This window comes from Moschus berezovskii, chromosome X (genome assembly GCF_049115385.1).
Source record: "Moschus berezovskii isolate FMDL1 chromosome X, NW_MosBer_1.0, whole genome shotgun sequence".
In the NCBI taxonomy this organism is placed as follows: Eukaryota; Metazoa; Chordata; class Mammalia; order Artiodactyla; family Moschidae; genus Moschus; species Moschus berezovskii.
Genome location: NC_142488.1, coordinates 115,195,853 through 115,216,398, shown reverse-complemented (window position 1 = coordinate 115,216,398; position 20,546 = coordinate 115,195,853). Strand labels below are relative to the sequence as shown.

General features: G+C 37.3%; 1 protein-coding gene across 1 annotated transcript in view; it reads left to right on the top strand.

The window, feature by feature from the left end:
* Positions 1–20,546, top strand: part of TENM1 (teneurin transmembrane protein 1) — a 448,997-nt gene that overhangs the window by 66,163 nt on the left and 362,288 nt on the right. The window contains exon 3 of the mRNA XM_088834344.1: positions 234–472. Coding sequence (XP_088690470.1) covers positions 234–472 — 239 coding nt within the window. The remainder of the gene's footprint in view (positions 1–233; positions 473–20,546) is intronic.

The following is a 20,546-nucleotide window of genomic DNA, read 5'->3' as shown; positions in this document are numbered from 1 at the left end:
CCCTTTTGCTTTATTGTAGCATGATTGTTTGGCAACCCACTCCAGTGTTCTTGCCTGGAGAATCCCAGAGACAGGGGACCCTGGTGGGCTGCCGTCTATGGGGTCACACAGAGTCGGACACGACTGAAGTGACTTAGCAGCAGCAGCAGCAGAATGATTGTTTAATGGGGTTTATGTTTCTATAGCAAGTGGCTTTGGTTTTGATAGCCCAAATTTTTGTTTCTTTTCTGCAGGCATTTCCTATTCAAGCACGGATCTGGTTCCTCGGCCATCTTTAGTGCAGCCAGTCAGAACTACCCACTGACATCCAATACTGTGTACTCACCTCCTCCCAGGCCACTTCCTCGAAGCACCTTTTCCAGACCTGCCTTTACCTTCAACAAACCCTACAGGTGCTGCAATTGGAAGTGCACAGCCTTGAGTGCCACTGCAATCACAGTGACTCTGGCCTTGTTACTGGCCTATGTGATTGGTAAGCCCTTTTTTCCATGCTTTACTTTTCTTCTTCATCAAAATCTGATTTTGCTTGTGCTGGAGTTGGCAGTGAGGGGTTTCTTTCTCTACTCTGTGACCTACAAATTTGAACTAAGGCTTAGTATTACAAATAGCAAATAGATTTCTAATTATGTTTTTTTTTTTGGTACTTCCTAACCTTAAATACTGCTGAGGAGGGTAAGAACTGCTCTTTGAGAAGAAATATTTATACTACTAACACAGTCTTATTGATTGCAATTACTGTAGTTAACCATTTTCCCTTCAATTAGAAGGTTGTTATGGTTTTCTCATTAGAAGTCATAAGTACCAATCTACAGTAGCTTCTTAAATTATAGTTAAAAAATAATAGGGCTACTGAATTTTCAGGTAGAAATTTCATTAAAGTAGTAGTTATTTGGAAGCTATTGGAAAATCCAGGGCATAATTTCTTTCCAAGAATGTGGAATTTTACACTGAACTAAAAAAATGTCTTCTTATTTTCACTCGGTAAATGGCGGCAAAATTGTGTGGTTACTATGTTTGCAATGATAAAGGAGAAAATAGTAGTGAGGTACACTTTCTACTTTTAAGAAAAATATGATTGTTCTTGAGGCATCTTGATTAAAGTCACCCTTTGTGTGTGTGTGTGTGTGTGTGTGTGTGTGTGTATGCGCGCACATGCGCGCGTGCTCAGTGACTAAGTCATGCCTGACTCTTTGCAACTCCATGGACTGAAGCCCACCAGGCTCCTCTGTCCCTGGGATTTCCCCAGGCAAGAATACTAGAGTGGGTTGCCATTTTCTTCTCCAGGGAGTCTTCCCAAATTAGGGATCGAACCCGTGTCTCCTGCATTGCAGGCATATTCTTTGTCACTGAGCCACCTGGGAAGCCCCCAAGTCACCCTTTCTCAATAGCAAGTCACATTGATTTTTCTGGATGACATTTTAATTTGACTGAACATTAATTTCCTTGTTTGAGTGGTTTTGTGGTCTAAAATGTAAATTAACTTTTAAGAAATATGTATTTTGTGGAAGCAGTATTCCTAGAAGACTAACATAGAAAAAATATTCTAAATATGTCACTCATATCTTCTTAAGTTTAGCCTGATTTCCTAATTGAAGTGGAATTATCCACAAAGATACATTGAATATGGTTCTGAGAGATAGATTAAGAAGGAATTTAGAGTTTCTTCTAATTATAAAAAAGTAAGTTTTGTTAAGTCTGATTTATTAAAAATGTGAACAATAAGAAAGTTCTCATGACCAGTTTTTATGAGTCATAGAACAAAGGATAGTAAGTAAGTAAGCAGATATATTTTGTAGGGGAGTCACTGATAATGTCAGCAATATAAGATCACAGCCTATATTGATGTTCATGATTATCTCTTTTCTATTTTCATTGTGCAATCTGAATATATTGAACAATGCTTCTAGTAAATGTGGATGATATTAACCTATAAGATCAAAAATACATCCTTTATCTCAGACAATTTAGGACAACTCAGTATGAACATTTATTTAGATTGTAATAACGTTTAATGAGGAATGATGCTGAAGGAATGGAGGTCTGAGATGAGAAAGTACTGTAATATAAACAGGATTTTAATATCATATCGTTCAAATAAAGGAGTAATATGAAAAGTTTAAATACATTAGAGGCCCTTTAAAATGTCCTTGTTCAATTATGAGACCAATTTTTGTCTTATAGGTTATCTTCTATTAGCTTTTATTGTACAAAGAGATGATATTTTAGACGTAAGACTATACATCTGGAATAAACAAATCCAAGTTCTTTTTTAATAGATTTATACTCTGTCCAAACCTATGTTTCTATTTAAATTTTTTACATGGCCACTTATATAAAAATTGTATTATACACTCTGAGCCTTTTTTAATTAGATTATATATTCATTTCAGATGTGAAAATAAAATGTTTCAGTTGTTTCAAGGACTGCCATTTTAATAGGGTAAACAGTGGCATATAGTAATATATTTAATATGACAACAAGGCAATACAGTACAATGATCATGAACAAGGATTTTCAGACCTCTGCCAATTCTTACGCACATTATCTTTGGCAAATTATTTACCCTTTTAAGGCCTCCATTTTCTCATCTGTAAAACTGTCCTAAAACACTACCTGTAACATAGGGTTGTCATCAAAATAAATGAGTTAATATGTCTAAAGAACTTGGAAGAGTGCCTAAAACATATACTGAAGTGAAAGTTGCTCAGTCGTGTCTGACTCTGTGACCCCATGGACTATACAGTCCATTAATTCTCCAGATCAGAATACTAGAGTGGGTAGCCTTTCCCTTCTCTAGGGGATCTTTCCAACACAGGGATCAAACCCAAGTTTGCATTGCAGGCAGATTCTTTACCAGCTGAGCCATATAAGTATATGATAAATGTTAAACATTATTATCGCTGTTGTTACTATTCAGTTCAGTTCAGTTCAGTTGCTCAGTCGTGTCCAACTCTTTGCGACCCCATGAATCGTAGCATGCCAGACCTCCCTGTCCATCACCAACTCCCAGAGTTCACCCAAACTCATGTGCATCGAGTCGGTGATGCCATCCAGTCATCTCATCCTCTGTAGTCCCCTTCTCCTCCTTCCCTCAATCCCTCCCAACATCAGAGTCTTTTCCAATGAGTCAACTCCTCACATCAGGTGGCCAAAGTATTGGAGTTTCAGTCTCAGCATCAGTCCTTCCAATGAACACCCAGGACTAATTTCCTTTAGGATGGACTGGTTGGATCTCCTTGCAGTTCAAGGAACTCTCAAGAGTCTTCTCCAACACCACAGTTCAAAAGCATCATCTTTATACTTACTACTCACTGTTAACATTCACTGTTTCTCAGAGTTAACTGTTTTATTCATGGCTGTATCCCAGCTCCACAAACACTGCCTGGCACATAGCAACCCTGACCATAAAAGTTTACTGAAAAAAAAAAATTACACTAAGCACTCTACTTGTATTAGCTCATTGCATCCTCACAACAGACATTAAGGATAGTTATCAGATTAAATCTATTTTATAAATGAGACAACTGAAGCATAGCCAATGTAAGAGATCACATATAGGTCACACTGAAATTAAGAGGTCACATCACTAAAAGGGGATATCCTGAGCTTTAAGCCAGAGCAGACTGACTCCAGAGGACAAGTTTTTGAGTGCCAGGCCTTGCTGCTCTCCTAGCACTGCAATAAACTTTGCAGCTCATTTACTTCTTGGGCTTCCCTGATGGCTCAGACAGTAAAGAACCAGCCTGCAACGCAGGAGACCCAGGTTTGATCCCTAGATCAGGAAGATCCCCTAGAGAAGGAAATGGCAACCAGCTTAAGTATTCTTGCCTGGAGAATTCCACAAACAGAGGAGCCTGGCAGGCTATAGTCCATGGGGTCACAAAGAGTTGGACACAAGTGAACTAACACCCGAAAAAGATGTCCTTTTCATTATAGGGGACTGGAATACAAAAGTAGGAAGTCAAGAAACACCTGGAGTAATAGGCAAATTTGGCCTTGGAGCATGGAATGAAGCAGGGCAAAGGCTAATAGAGTTCTTCCAAGAGAACGCACTGGTCATAGCAAACACCCTCTTCCAACAACACAAGAGAAGACTCTACACATGGACATCACCAGGTGGCCAACACCGAAATCAGATTGATTATATTCTTTGCAGCCAAGGATGGAGAAGCTCTATATAGTCAGCAAAAGCATGACTGGGAATGGACTGTGGCTCAGATCATGAACTCCTTATTGACAAATTCAGAATGAAATTAAAGAAAGTGGAAAAAACCACTATACCATTCAGGTATGACCTAAATCAAATCCCTTACAATTATACAGTGGAAGTGAGAAATAGATTTAATGGACTAGATCTGATAGACAGAGTACCTGATAAACTATGGACGGAGGTTTGTGACACTGTACAGGAGACAGGAATCAAGACCATCCACAAGAAAAAGAAATGCAAAAAAGCAAAATGGCTCTCTGAAGAGGCCTTACAAATAGCTGTGAAAAGAAGAGAAGGGGAAAAAACAGGAGAAAAGGAAAGATATACCCATTTGATGCAGAGTTCCAAAGAATAACAAGGAGAGATAAGAGAGCCTTCCTCAGTGATCAATGCAAGGAAATAGAGGAAAACAATAGAATGGGAAAGACTAGAGATCTCTTCAAGAAGATTAGAGATACCAAGGGAAATTTTCATGCAAAGATGGGCTCAACAAAGGACAGAAATGGTATGGACCTAATAGAAGCAGAGGATATTAAGAAGAGGTGGCAAAAATACACAGAAGAACTATACAAAAAAGATCTTCATGACCCAGATAATCACGATGGTGTGATCACTGACCTAGAGCCAGACATCCTGGAATGTGAAGTCAAGTGGGCCCTAGAGAGCATCACTATGAACAAAGCTAGTGGAGGTGATGGAATTCCAGTTGAGCTATTTCAAATCCTGAAAGATGATGCTGTGAAAGTGCTGTACTCAGTGTGCCAGCAAATTTGGAAAACTCAGCAGTGGCCACAGGACTGGAAAAGGTCCGTTTTCATTCCAATCCCAAAGAAAGACAATGCCAAAGAATGCTCAAACTACTGCACAGTTGCACTCATCTCACACGCTAATAAAGTGATGCTTAAAATTCTCCAAACCAGGCTTCAGCAGTATGTGAACCGTGAACTTCCAGATGTTCAAGCCGGTTTTAGAAAAGGCAGAGGAACCAGAGATCAAATTGCCAACATCGTCTGGATCATCGAAAAAGGGAGAGAGTTCCAGAAAAAATGTCTGTTTCTGCTTTATTGACTATGCCAAGGCCTTTGACTGTGTGGATCACAATAAACCGTGGAAAATTCTGAAAGAGATGGGAATATCAGACCACCTGACCTGCCTCTTGAGAAATCTGTATGCAGGTCAGGAAGCAACAGTTAGAACTGGACATGGAACAACAGACTGGTTCCAAATAGGAAAAGGAGTATGTCAAGGCTGTATACTGTCACCCTAATTATTTAACTATATGCAGAGTACATCATGAGAAATGCTGGGCTAGAAGAAGCGCAAGCTGGAATCAAAATTGCCTGGAGAAATATCAATAACCTCAGATATGCAGATTACACTACCCTTATGGCAGAAAGTGATGAAGAACTAAAGAGTCTCTTGATGAAAGTGAAAGAGGAGAGTGAAAAAGTTGGCTTAAAGCTCAGCATTCAGAAAACAAAGATCATGACATCTGGTCCCATCACTTCATGGCAAATAGATGGGGAAACAGTGGAAACAGTGGCTGACTTTATTTTGGGGGGCTCCAAAACCGCTGCAGATGGTGATTGCAGCCATGAAATTAAAAGACGCTTGCTCCTTGGAAGGAAAGTTCTGACCAACCTAGAAAGCATATTAAAAAGCAGAGACATTACTTTGCCAACAAAGGTCCATCTAGTCAAGGCTATGGTTTTTCCACTAGTCATGTATGGATGTGAGAATTGGACTATAAAGAAAGCTGAGCTCCAAAAAACTGATGCTTTTGAACTATGGTGTTGGAGAAGACTCTTGAGTGTCCCTTGGACTGCAAGGAGATCCAACCAGTCCATCCTAAAGGACATGAGTCCCAGGTGTTCATTGGAAGGACTGATGTTGAAGCTGAAACTCCAATACTTTGGCCACCTGATGCAAACAGCTGACTCATTGGAAAAGACTCTGATGCTGGGAAAGATTGTTGGCAGGAGGAGAAGGGGACAACAGAGGATGAGATGGTTGGATGGCATCACCGACTCAATGGACATGGGTTTGGGTGGATTCTGGGAGTTGGTGATGGACAGGGATGCCTGGTGTGCTGCAGTTCATGGGGTCGCAAAGAGTCGGACATGACTGAGCGACTGAACTGAACTGAACTGAGCAACTTTCACTTTCACTACTAAGAAAACCCACCATGTTTTTTTCTTATTAAATCACAAGTTAGATTTACTAGGCCATCCATTGCAATGGTTACTTCAAGTAAGATGTGTGGATTGGTGAGAGTATCTATTGAAATGATTTACCATGAGACTTTAAAAAGACAGAAATATCAGGGTAAATGCTAGTACAGTAGGTTGAGGGCTTCTCTGGTGGCTCAGATCATAAAGAATCCACCCGCAATGCAGGAGACCTGGGTTTGATTCCCTGGGTTGGAAAGATCCCCTGGAGGAGGGCATGGCAACCCATTCCAGTGTTCTTGCCTGGAGAATCCCCATGTACCGAGGAGCCTGGCAGGCTGCAGTCCATGCATTGGGTTACAAAGAGTCGGACATGACTGAGTGACTAAGCACAGCACAGTAGGTTGAGTGGGTTCAAGATGAGGAGATATTAATGGCAAACACTAACTTTGTTCTGACTTCTGTCATGAGCTGAACATTATGTGACTTTGGATAAATAGGTTAAAATCTCTTCCTCCACTTACTCCATCTGTGCCGTATCATGGACCACCTCAGGAGGGTAGAGTAGGAATTCATAAATAGGCATTCAAGTGGAAGATGTCACATAACTGTAACACGCAAGATGACTTTTAAATGGCTTTCTGTGGTTGAAATAAAAATGTATTATATTTCAAAATAGGAAACCATTTCACTCTCAACTCTCGCTGAGTCTGTAAGAGTTATTGGGCTTTTTTTTATTATTATTATTTCAATCCCCCTTGTAGTTGCTGTGTAACCCAAGTAAGATCTTTCATTGAAACTATTTACTGCTTCTGTTTCCCGTGCAGATTCCTTTCTGCCATTTCATTTTCCTCTATTATCCATTATACATAACCTTTAGATACTAATGGCTCTAGGCTGTGCTGCCCCCAATCCACTAGGGGAAATCATATCAATATCAATGGGACATCAATAGTCATTCTGTGAATTATGGCTCTGTAAGTGGTCATTGAAACACAGTGGAAATCCAGCAAGTGAAAAGTCAGAGCTGGGTTCAGCAACAAGCCCCATCCCCACTTCTCCCCACTATATATTTTGGGTCAGCAAAAAAATAATTTCTTTGAATAAGTTTTGAGGTCATAAAATTCAGTGAAGGGAGGCATGGGAACATACTGATTATATGAAGATATTATGGAATGACTATTGTCATCACTTACCCATAAATCTGTAATATTTTCTATCTGAATCCAAAAAAAGGTCCTTATGCTTCATCCTATCTGATATTTTGGCATCAGTGATGTGTCAGTGCCAGTCAGAAGCACATTTGCTTGAATTTACAAATAAGCCTTATGAAGTAGTAGTCAGGAAGACAGATGACCATATGCAAGGCATCAAGAGGAGGCGAGGTTAAGGTACTTCATCAATGGTTGTGAAGGGCACAAACTCGGCTTCTCTGGTAATATTTGATGTTTTGATCAAGTTTCTCCACAGTCAGCAGTTTGTATATAAGAGGCAGTAGAAACTCACAAGAATACATTGTGCTTGGGGTCAAACAGGCTGTTGCATTGAAAGAGTTGGGGAGTAGAGATTTCTGGCTCTCAAACTAAATATGATCAGTTAATGATATCGATGTTGCTTTCTTTTGCCATGAAATTAGTAGTGATTCCTCCCACCTTCACAGGATGCAGGTGGTATCCAAACTCTACAGATGAAATAAGTTAAGTCCATAAATCTCTTTGACATGACATACTGCATAGCCCACATGTAGAAAGTTGACCAGAATGGTTATTAATACAGAATTAGGAGAGAGAGAATACTGAACCCAATTCTGTGATCAAAAGTTTAAGAATGGAACTATTCAAAAGGGCAAAGTGCCTACTTCACTTGCTCTCTGCACAAAAATTGAGTAACAGTGAGATCAGGGCTTTCTTCTGCCTCCTTTATGCTAGTCCAAATTACCCACCTTTCTAGGGCTGTGATTATGGTGGAGGAATAACATGTGGAAAGCTACAGAATGAGTGTGCTTATTTTGCCTGCATGACAAAAAAAAAAGTGCAAATACTTTAAAATATAGGGGAAAAAACGGAGTAAGACAAATTTTGATTTTGGAAAATTCAGAAACTTAGTTGTTGTTGTTTTTTTAATGGGGAGAATTGAAATGGAGTTTTTTTCCACAATTATCTAGCTACACAATGCCCTTTGCCACAAGTTTTACTAGGTATAGATAAATACACTCACCAAAAAGGATCTCTTTCAATTACTAGTAACTTCATTAATGCCTCTATGCCTCAATTTCCTCATCTGTAAAATGGAATATTGATAACAACTTCCTCATAGATTTTCTTTTTTATTAAATGAAACAGAGCATGTAAAACACCCAAGACATTGCTTAATAGATCTAGGTAACATACATAATATTGTTTTTTTCTTAAATAGAATTGAAATCAAGTTTTGTTGCCCCAACAAGCTAGATGGACAATGCCCTTTCCCACAAAGTTTACTAAGTATAGATAAGTATGCTCACCAAAGAGAATCTCGTAAACTTATTAGTACTGTCATTAATGCCTCTTTGCCTCAGTTTCCTCATCTAATAAATGGAAATGTTGATAACAACTTCCTTGTAGAATTTCTTTTTAATTAAATGAAGCAGAACATGTAAAAAACCCAGGACGTTTCTTAGTAGATCTAAGTAAGATACTTAATTTTATCTTTTTCAAATAGGGAGAATGAAATTGCAGTTTTCCCCCCAACAATCTAGGTAGACAATGCCTTTCCCACAATGTTTACAAGTATACATAAATATTCTCACCAAAACACATCTGTTTCACTTACTAGTAACTACATTAATGCCTCTGTGCCTCAGTTTCCTCATCTATAAAATGGGAATGTTGATAACACCTTCTTCGTAGATTTTCTTTTTAATTAAATGAAGCAGAGCAAGTAAAATACCCAGAACATCACTTAATAGATCTAAGTTACATACTTAATTTTGTTTTTTTAAAATAGAATTGAAATCGAGTATTTTTTCCTCAAAAATCTACATAGACAATGCCCTTACCCTAATAGTTTACCGAGTGTAGATATATATGCTCACCAAAAAGTATCTCTTTCATTTACTAGTAGTTCATTAATGCCACTGTGCCTCAGTTTCCTCATCTATAAAATGGGAATGTTGATAACACTTTCCTCACAGAGTTTCTTTTTAATTAAATGAAGCAGAGTATGTAAAACACCCAGGACATTGCTTAGTAGATCGAAGTAACATACTTAATTATGTTCTTTTTTAAATAGAGATAATTGAAATCGAGTTTATTTTTTCCCAAAAATCTAGATAGACTATGCCCTTTCCCACAAAGTTTACTAATTTTAGATAAATACGCTTAAAAAAAAGCATCTCTTCACATTCTAGTAACTTCATTAATACCTCTGAGCCTCAGTTTCCTCATCTATAAATTGGGAATGTTGATTACACCTTCCTCAAATATTCTTTTTTATTTAAATGAAGCAGAGAATGTAAAACACCCAGGATATTGCTTAGTAGGTCTAAGTGACAAAGTTAACTTTTCTTTTTTGTTTTTTAACAGATAGAATTGATATCGAGACTTTTTTCCCCCATCAATCTAGCTAGGAAAGGGAAATATCCCTTCCCAAAAGGTTACTAAGTATACATGAATATGCTCACCAAAAAGCATCTCTTTCACTTACTAGTAACTTCATTAATGCCTCTAGCCTCAGATTTTTCATCTATAAAATGGGAATGTTGATAACACATTCCTCATAGATTTTTGTTTAATTAAATGAAGTAGACCCTGTAAACACCCAGGACATTGCTTACTAGATCTAAGTGAAATGCTTAATCTGCTTTTTTTAATAGAATTGAAATCGAGTATTTTTCCCCAACAATCTAGATAGACAATGCCCTTTCCCACAAAGTTTACTAAGTATAGTGAATATGCTCAGCACTTACTAATAAATTGAGAAATACCTCTGTGCCTCACTTTCCTCATGTATAAAATGGGAATGTTGATAACACCTTCCTCTTAGATTTTTTTTTAACTGAATGAAGCAGATCATGTAAAATACCCAGGACATTGCTTAGTAGATCAAAGTAACATAATTAAATTTGGTGGGTTTTTTTGAGAAGAGAGAGTTGAAATTCAGTGTTTTCCACAAAAATCTAGGTAAACAATGCCCTTACCCACAATGTTTACTAAGTACAGATAAATAGGCTCACCAAAAAATATCTCTTTCTCTTACCAGTAACTTCATTAATGCCTCAGTGCCTCAGTTTCCACAGCTATAAAATGGGAATGCTGCTGACACATTCCTCGTTGATTTTCTCTTTAAATTGGGCAAAGCATGTAAAACCCCCAGACCATTGCTTCCTAGATCTAACATTACTTAATTTTGTTTTTTTCAGTAGAGAGAATTGAAATCGAGATTTTACTCACAATCTAGATAGTCGGTGACCTTTCCTGACCATTTTATTAAGTGTCAATACATACACTCACCAAAAAGCATCTCTTTAACTTATTATTAACTTAATTAATGCCTCTAGTCAATCTGATCACTCGGACCACAGCCTTGTCTAATTCAATGAAACTAAGCCATGCCGTGTGGGGCCACCCGAGACGGGCGGGTCATGGTGGAGAGGTCTGACAGAATGTGGTCCACTGGAGAAGGGAATGGCAAACCACTTCAGTATACTTGCCTTGAGAACCCCATGAACAGTATGAAAAGGCAAAATGATAGGATACTGAATGAGGAATTCCCCAGGTCGGTAGGTGCCCAGTATGCTACTGGAGATCAGTGGAGAAATAACTCCAGAAAGAATGAAGGGATGGAGCCAAAGCAAAAACAACACCCAGTTGTGGATGTGACTACTGACAGAAGCAAGGTCCGATGCTGTAAAGAGCAATATTGCATAGGAACCTGGAATGTTAGGTCCATGAATCAAGGCAAACTGGAAGTGGTCAAACAGGAGATGGCAAAAGTGAACGTAGACATTCTAGGAATCAGTGAACTGAAATGGACTGGAATGGGTGAATTTAACTCAGATGACCATTATATCTACTACTGTGGGCAAGAATCCCTTAGAAGAAATGGAGTAGCCATCATGGTCAACAAAAGAGTCCGAAATGCAGTACTTGGATGCAATCTCAAAAATGAAAGAATGATCTCTGTTCCTTTCCAAGGCAAACCATTCAATATTACAGTAATCCAAGCCTATGCCCCAACCAGTAACGCTGAAGAAGCCGAAGTTGAACGGTTCTATGAAGACCTACAAGACCTTTTAGAACTAACACCCAAAAAAGATGTCCTTTTCATTATAGGGGACTAGAATACAAAAGTAGGAAGTCAAGAAACACCTGGAATAACAGGCAAATTTGGCCTTGGAGCACAGAATGAAGCAGAGCAAAGGCTAATAGAGTTTTGCCAAAAGAACGCACTGGTCATAGCAAACACCCTCTTCCAACAACACAAGAGAAGACTCTACACATGGACATAACCAGATGGTCAACACCAAAATCAGATTGATTATATTCTTTGCAGCCAAAGATGGAGAAGCTCTATACAGATAGCAAAAACAAGACCAGGAGCTGACTGTGGTTCAGATCATGAACTCCTTATTGCCAAATTCAGACTGAAATTGAAGAAAGTGGGGAAAACCACTAGACCATTCAGATATGACCTAAATCAAATCCCTTATGATTTTACAGTGGAAGTGAGAAACAGATGTAAGGGACTAGATCGGATAGATAGAGTCCCTGATGAACTCTGGACGGAGGTTCGTGACATTGTACAGGAGACAGGGACCAAGACCATCCCCATGGAAAAGAAATGCAAAAAAGCAAAATGGCTGTCTGAGGAGGCCTTACAAATAGCTGTGAAAAGAAGAGAAGCGAAAAGCAAAGGAGAAAAGGAAAGATATAAGCATATGAATGCAGAGTTCCAAAGAATAGCAAGGAGAGATAAGAAAGCCTTCCTCAGTGATCAATGCAAAGAAATAGAGGAAAACAACAGAATAGGAAAGACAAGAGATCTCTTCAAGAAGATTAGAGATACCAAGGAAACGTTTCATGCAAAGATGGGCTCAATAAAGGACAGAAATGGCATGGACCTAACAGAAGCAGAAGATATTAAGAAGAGGTGGCAAGAATACACAGAAGAACTGTACAAAAGAGATCTTCATGACCCAGATAATCACGATGGTGTGATCACTGACCTAGAGCCAGACATCCTGGAATGTGAAGTCAAGTGGGCCTTAGAAAGCATCACTACGAACAAAGCTAGTGGAGGTGATGGAATTCCAGTTGAGCTATTTCAAATCCTGAAAGATGATGCTGTGAAAGTGCTGTACTCAGTGTGCCAGCAAATTTGGAAAACTCAGCAGTGGCCACAGGACTGAAAAAGGTCCATTTTCATTCCAATCCCAAAGAAGGGCAATGCCAAAGAATTCTCAAACTACTGCACAATTGCACTCATCTCACACGCTAGTAAAGTCATGCTCAGAATTCTCCAAGCCAGGCTTCAGCAATATGTGAACCACGAACTTCCAGATGTTCAAGCTAGTTTTAGAAAAGGCAGAAGAACCAGAGATTAAATTGCCAACATCCACTGGATCATGGAAAAAGCAAGAGAGTTCCAGAAAAACATCTATTTCTGCTTCATTGACTATGCCAAAGCCTTTGACTGTGTGGATCACAACAAACTGGGCACTCTGTCTATCAGATCTAATCCCTTTAATCTATTTGTCAGTTTCATTGTAAGGGATTTGATTTAGGTCATACCTGAATGGTCTAGTGATTTTCCCCACTTTCTTCAATTTAAGTCTAAATTTGGCAATAAGGATTTCATGATCTGTGCCACAGTTAGCTCCCAGTCTTGTTTTTGCTGACTGTATAGAGCTTCTCCATCTTTGGCTGCCAATTATATAATCAATCTGATTTCAGTATTGACCATTTGGTGATGTCCATGTGTAGAGTCTTCTCTTGTGTTGTTGAAAGAGGGTGTTTGCTATGACCAGTGTGTTCTCTTGGCAAAACTCTATTAGCCTTTGCCCTGCTTCATTCTGTACTTCAAGGCCAAATTTGCCTGTTATTCCAGGTATTTCTTGACTTCCTACTTTTGCATTCCAGTCCCCTGTAATGAAAAGGACATCTTTTTGAGGTGTTAGTTCTAGAAGGTCTTGTAGTTTCCTCATCTTTAAATAGGAATCTTGATAACATCTTCCTGGCAGATTTTCCTTTTAATTAAATTAGGTAAACCATGTAAAACACAGAGGACTTTGCTTAGTAGATTGAACTAACATATTTATTTTTTTAATAGAATCGGAAGTGAGATTTATTTTGCTTGCAATCTAGATATTCAATGCCCTTTCCCACGAAATTTACTGTAGATAAAAATGCTCACCAGAAAGCATCTCTTTCCCTTACTAGTAACTATTTTAATGCCTCCTGCCTCAATTACCTCATCTATAAAATGGGAATGTTGATAACACATTTCTCGTAGATTTATCTTTAATTAAATAAAGCAGAGCATGTAAAACACACAGCACAGTGCTTTCTTGATCTGAGTGAAATACTTAGTATATTTTTTTATAGAATTGAAGTTGAGTTTTTTTCCCCAAAAAATCTAGATAGACAAGTTTTCCCACAAAGTTTACTAAGTATAATTAAATAGGCTTGCCAAAAAATACTTCTTTCATTTGCTTGTAAATAATATCAATACCTCAATGCCTCAGTTTCCTCATCTATAAAGTGGGATTGTTGATAACACCTCCTTGCAGATTTTCATTCTAATTAAATGAAGCTGAGCAAATAAAACACCCAATACATTACTTAGTAGATCTAAGTAACATACTTAATTTTGCTTTTTTTTAATAGAATTGAAAGCGAGATTTTCCCCCCAACAATCTGGATAGACAATGCCCTTTCCCACAAAGTTTCGTTAATATAGATAAATAGGCTCACCAAAAAGCATCTCTTCACATTCTAGTAACTTCATTAATACCTCTGTGCCTCAGTTTCCTCACCTATAAAATGAGAATGTTTACAACACTTTCCTCATTAATTTATTTTTAATTAAATGAAGCAGAGCATGTAAAACACCCAGGACATTGCTTAGATCCCAAAACCATCTTGATGAAAGTGAAAGAGGAGAATGAAAAAGTTGGCTTAGAGCTCAACATTCAGAAAACTAAGATCATGGCATCTGGTCCCATCACTTCATGGGAAATAGATGAGGAAACAGTGGAAACAGTGTCAGACTTTTTTTTGTGGGGGGCTCCAAAATCACTGCAGATGGTGATTGCAGCCATGAAATTAAAAGATGCTTACTCCTTGGAAGGGAAGTTCTGACCAACCTAGACAGCATATTAAAAAGCAGAGACATTACTTTGCCAACAAAGTTCCGTCTAGTCAAGGCTGTGGTTTTTCCAGTGGTCATATATGGATGTGAGAGTTGGACTATAAAGCTGATTGCTGAAGAATTGATGCTTTGGAACTGTGGTGTTGGAGAAGACTCTTGAGAGTCCCTTGGACTGCAAGGAGATCCAACCAGTCCATCCTAAAGGAGATCAGTCCTGGCTGTTCATTGGAAGGACTGATGCTAAAGCTGAAACTCCAATACTTTGGCCACCTCATGCAAAGAGTTGACTCATTGGAAAAGACCCTGATGCTGGGAGGGATTGGGGGCAGGAGGAGAAGGGGATGACAGAGGATGAGATGACTGGATGGCATCACCGACTCGATGGACATGAGTTTGAGTGAACTCCGGGAGCTGGTGATGGACAGGGAGGCCTGGCGTGCTGCGATTCATGGGGTCGCAAAGAGTCAGACACGACTGATGACTGAACTGAACTGAACATAGTTAATATTTTTTTAATACATCGAATTGAAAATGAGTTTTTTCCCCTAATAATCTATATACATAATGCCCTTTCCCACAAAGTTTGCTAAGTAAAGATAAATACGCTCACCAGAAAGCATCTCTTTCACTAAATAGCAACTTCATTAATGACTCTGTGCTTCAGTTTTCTCAACTATAAAATGGATTCTTTATAACGCCTTCCTCGCAGGTAATCCTTTTATTAAATGAAGTAGAGCACCTTTTATTGAATGAAGCAGAGCATGTTAAACACCCAGGACATTGCTTGGTAGAACTAAGTAACATGGTTAATTTTATTTTTTTTAATAGAGAAAAGTGAAATTGAGATTTATTTTCTCAGTATCTAGATTGCCAATGCCCATTCCCACAAATTTTATGAAATGTTGATAAATACACTCACCAAAAAGCATCTCTTCCACTTACTAGTAACTTCATTAATGCCTCTAGTCTCACTTTCCTCATCTATAAAATGGGAATATTGATAACAGTTTTAGTTGATTTTTTTTAAAATTAAATGAAGGAGAGCATATAAAACACCCAGGACATTTCTTGAAAATGAAAATGAAAGTAGCTCTGTTGTGTCCAACTGTTTGCAACCTAATTCTCCAGGCCAGAATACTGGAGTGGGTAGCCTTTCCCTTCTCCGGGGGGGAGGGGGCGGGCGCCGGTCTTCCCAACCCAGGGATAGAACCCAGGTCTGCCACATTGCAGGCAGATTCTTTACCAGCTGAGCTACAACCTAAGTAACATAACATTTTTTTTATAATACACAGAATTGAAAACTTTTTCCCCCATAATCTAGATAGATAATGCCCTTACTCACAAAGTTTACCAAATACAGATAAATATGCTCACCAGAAAGCATCTCTTTCACTAACTAGTAACTTCATTAAAGACTCTGCCTCAGTTTCCTCATCTATAAAATGGGGTTCTTGATAACACCTTCCTCGTACTATTTACTTTTAATTAAATGAAGCTGAGCATGTAAAACATTTAGGACATTGCTTAGTAGAAATAAGTAACATACTTAATTGTTTTGTAATAAAGAGAACTGTAATCAAAATTTCTTTTGCTCATCATCTAGATAGTCAATGCCCAATCCCACAAATTTTACTAAGTGTCAATAAATACACTCACTAAAAAGAATCTCTTTCACTTAATAGTAACTTTACTAATGCCTCGAGCCTCAGATTCCTCATCTATAAAATGAGAATATTGATAACACCTTATTTGTAGATTTTGTTTTTCAATTGAATGAAGCAGAGTATGTAATATACCCAGGACATTGCTTAGAACTAAGTAACATACTAATTTTGTTTTTGTTGTTCTTTAGAAGAGAGGGTTGAAATCAAGTTTTTTCCTCCACAATCTAGATAGACCATGCCCTTACTCAGAAATTTTGCTAAGTACAAATAATAGAAAGTGAAAGTGAAGTAAAGTAACTTCATTAATGCCTCAGTGCCTCAGTTTCCTCATTTATAAAATGGGAATGTTGATAACACATTCCTTGTTAATTTTTCTTTAAGTAAATGAAGGATAGTATGTAAAACACCCAGGACATTGCTTAGATTCAAGTAACATACTTAATTATTTTTTAATCCACAAAATTGAAAATGAGTTTTTCCCCAATAATCTGGATAGAGAATGCTCTTTCCCACAAAGTTTACTAAGTAGAGATAAATACGCTCATCAGGAAAGATCTCATTCATTTTGGCAAGTTCATTAATACCTCTGCCTCAGTTTCTTCATCTATAAAATGGGAATGTTGGTAACACCTTCCTCATCGTTTTTTGTTTAATTAAATGAAGCAGAGCTTGTAAAAAACACAGAACATTGCTTAGTAGATCTAAGTACATATTAAATTTTGTTTTTTTAAATATAGAATTGAAATCATGTATTTTCCCTCAACAATCTAGATCCATAATGCCCTTTCCCACAAAGTTTACTAATTATAGATAAATACGCTCACAAAAAGCATTTCTTTCACTAAATAGTAATTTCATTAATTACTCTGTGCCTCAGTTACTCACCTATAAAATGGAAATGTTGATAACACCTTCCTCACTGATTTTTTTTCTAATTAAATGAAGGAGAGACTGAAAAACAACCAGCCTATTGCTTAGATGTAAGAAACATACTTAATTTTTTTTTAGTAGAATTGAAGTCAAGTTATCTCCCCAACAATTTGTTACAAGGCCCTTTTCACAACATTTCAGTTCAGTTCAGTTTAGTCGCTCAGTTGTGTCCAACTCTTTGCAACCCCATGAATCACAGCACGCAAGGCCTCCCTGTCCATCACCAACTCCCAGAGTTCACTCAAACTCATGTCCATCGAGTCGGTGATGCCATCCAGCCATCTCATTCTCTGTCATCCCCTTCTCCTCCTGCCCCCAATCCCTCCCAGCATCAGAGTCTTTTCCAGTGAGTCAACACGTTGCATGAGGTGGCCAAAGTAGTGGAGTTTCAGCTTTAGCATCAGTCCTTCCAATGAACAGCCAGGACTGATCTCCTTTAGAATGGACTGCTTGGATCTCCTTGCAGTCCAAGGGACTCTCAAGAGTCTTCTCCAGCACCGCAGTTCAAAAGCATCAATTCTTTGGCAATCAGCTTTCTTCACAGTGCAACTCTCACATCCATAGATGACCATTGGAAAAACCATAGCCTTGACTAGACGGACCTTGGTTGGCAAAGTAATGTCTCTGCTTTTTAATATGCTATCTAGGTTGGTCATAACTTTCCTTTCAAGGAGTAAGCATCTTTTAATTTCATGGCTGCAATCAGCATCCCTTTATAGATAAATATGCTCACCAAAATGCATGTCTTTCACTTACTAGTAACTTCATTAATACCTTTAGCCTCAGTTTCCTCAGCTATAAAATAGGAATGTTGATAACACCTTACTTGTGTGTGTATATATATATATATTTTTTTTTTCAGTTAAATGAAGCGAACATGTAAAACACTCAGGACATTGCTTACTAGATCTAAGTAACATACTTTCTTTTAATTTTAATAGATCGAATTGAAATCGAGTTTTATTCCCCATCAATCTAGATAGAAAATACCCTCCCCGTTAGTTTAGTAAGTATACATGAATACACTCACAGAAAAAGCTTCTCTTTCACTTATTAATAATTAATGCCTCTATGACTCAGTTTCCTCATCTATAAAATGGGAATGTTGATGACACCTCCTTGTTTATTTTTTCTTTTTAATTAAATGAAGAAGATCATATAAAACAGCCAAGACATTACTTAGATCTAAGTAACATACTTAATTTTGGGGTTTTTTAGTATAAATTTTTGAAAATGAGTTTTTTCCATCAATAATCTAGGTAGATAATACCCTTTCCCACAGAGTTTACTAAATATAGATAAATAGGCTCATCAGAAAGCATCTCTTTACTAACAAGTAATTTCATTGATGACTGTGTGTCTCAATTTCCTCATGTATAAAATGGGATTTTTGACAACACTTTCCTCATACATTTTCTTTTTAATTAAATGAAGCAGAGCCTGTAAAACACCCAGGACATTGCTTAGAAGAGCTAAGTAACATACTTCGTTTCATTTTTTTAATATAGAGAATTGAAATTGAGATTTATTATGCTAACCATCTAGATAGTCAGAGCCCATTCCCACAAATTGTACTGTTGATAAATACACTCTCCAAAAAGAATCTCTTTCCCTTGCTAGTAACTTCATTAATGCCTCCAGCCTCAGTTTCCTCATCTGTAAAATGGGAATATTGATAGCACCTTACTTGTAGATTTTTTTCAATTAAATGAAGCCCAGTATCTAATATACCCAGGACATGCTTAGTAGATCTAAGTAACATATTTAAATTTGCTTTTTTTAATAGATAGAATTGAAACCGAGTTTTTTTCCCCATCAGTCTAGATAGACATTGCCCTTTCCACAAAGTTTACTAAGTATACATGAATATGCTCATGAAAAAGCATCTCATTCACTTACTAGTAACTTTATTAATGCCTCTAAGCCTCAATTTCCTCATCTATAAAGTGGGAATGTTGATACATCTTTCATAGTTGTTTTTTTTTTAAAGTAAATGAAATAGAGTATGTAAAACACCCAGGACATTGCTTACTAGATCTACGTGACATACATAATTTTGTCGTTTTTTTAAATAGAATTGAAATTGATTTTTTTCCCAACAATGTAGATAGACAGTGCCCTTTCCCACAAAGTTTACTGATTATGAATAAATATGCTCACCAAAAAGCATGTCTTTCACTAATGACTCTGTGCCTCAGTTTACTCATCTATAAAATGAGAATCTTGATAACACCTTTCTCTTAGATTTTCTTTTTAATTAAATGAAGCAGAGCGTATAAAACACCCAGAACATTGCTTAGATCTAAGTGACATACTAATTTTGTTTTTTTTTTAGAAAAGAAAGTTGAAATCAAGTTTTCTCCCCAATAATCTAGATAGATAATACCCTTTCCCACAAAGCTTACCAAGTACAGATAAATAGACTCACCAAAAAAACATCTCTTTCATTTACTAGTAACTTCATTAATGCCTCAGTGTCTCAGTTTCCTCATGTATGAAATGGAAATGTTTATGATACCCTCTCATTGAATTTTTTTTAATTAAATGAAGGATAGTATATAAAGCACCCAGGACATTGCTTAGATCTAAGTAACATACTTAATTTGTTTTTTTTAATACACAGAATTGAAAACAAGTTTTTTCCTCAATAATCTAGATAGAGAATGCCCTTTCCCACAAAGTTTATTAGTGGAGAGAAATACACTCACCAAAAATTATCACGTTCACTTTGCTAATTTCATTAATGCCTCTGTGCCTCAGTTTCCTCATCTATAAAATGGGAATGTTGATAAAATCTTCCTCGTCATTTTTTGTTTAATTAAATGAAGCAGAGCATGTGAAAAACACAGGACATTGTTTAGTAGATCTAAGTAACCCACTAATTTTGATTTTTGTTTAATATACAATTGAAATCAAGTGTTTTTCCCCACCAATCTAGATCCGCAATGCCCATTCCTACAAATTTTACTCATTATAGATAACTACACTCACCAAAGCATCTCTATCACTAACTAGTAACCTCATTAATGTTTCTGTTTACTCATCTATAAAATGGGAATCTTGATAACACCATCCTTGTATATTTTGTTTTTAATTAAATGAAGGAGAGCATGTAAAACACTCAGGACATTGCTTTATCGAACTAAGTAACATACTTTTTTTTTTAATAGAGAAGATTGAAGTCGATTTTTTCCCCCAACAGTCTAGATAATACCCTTTCCCAC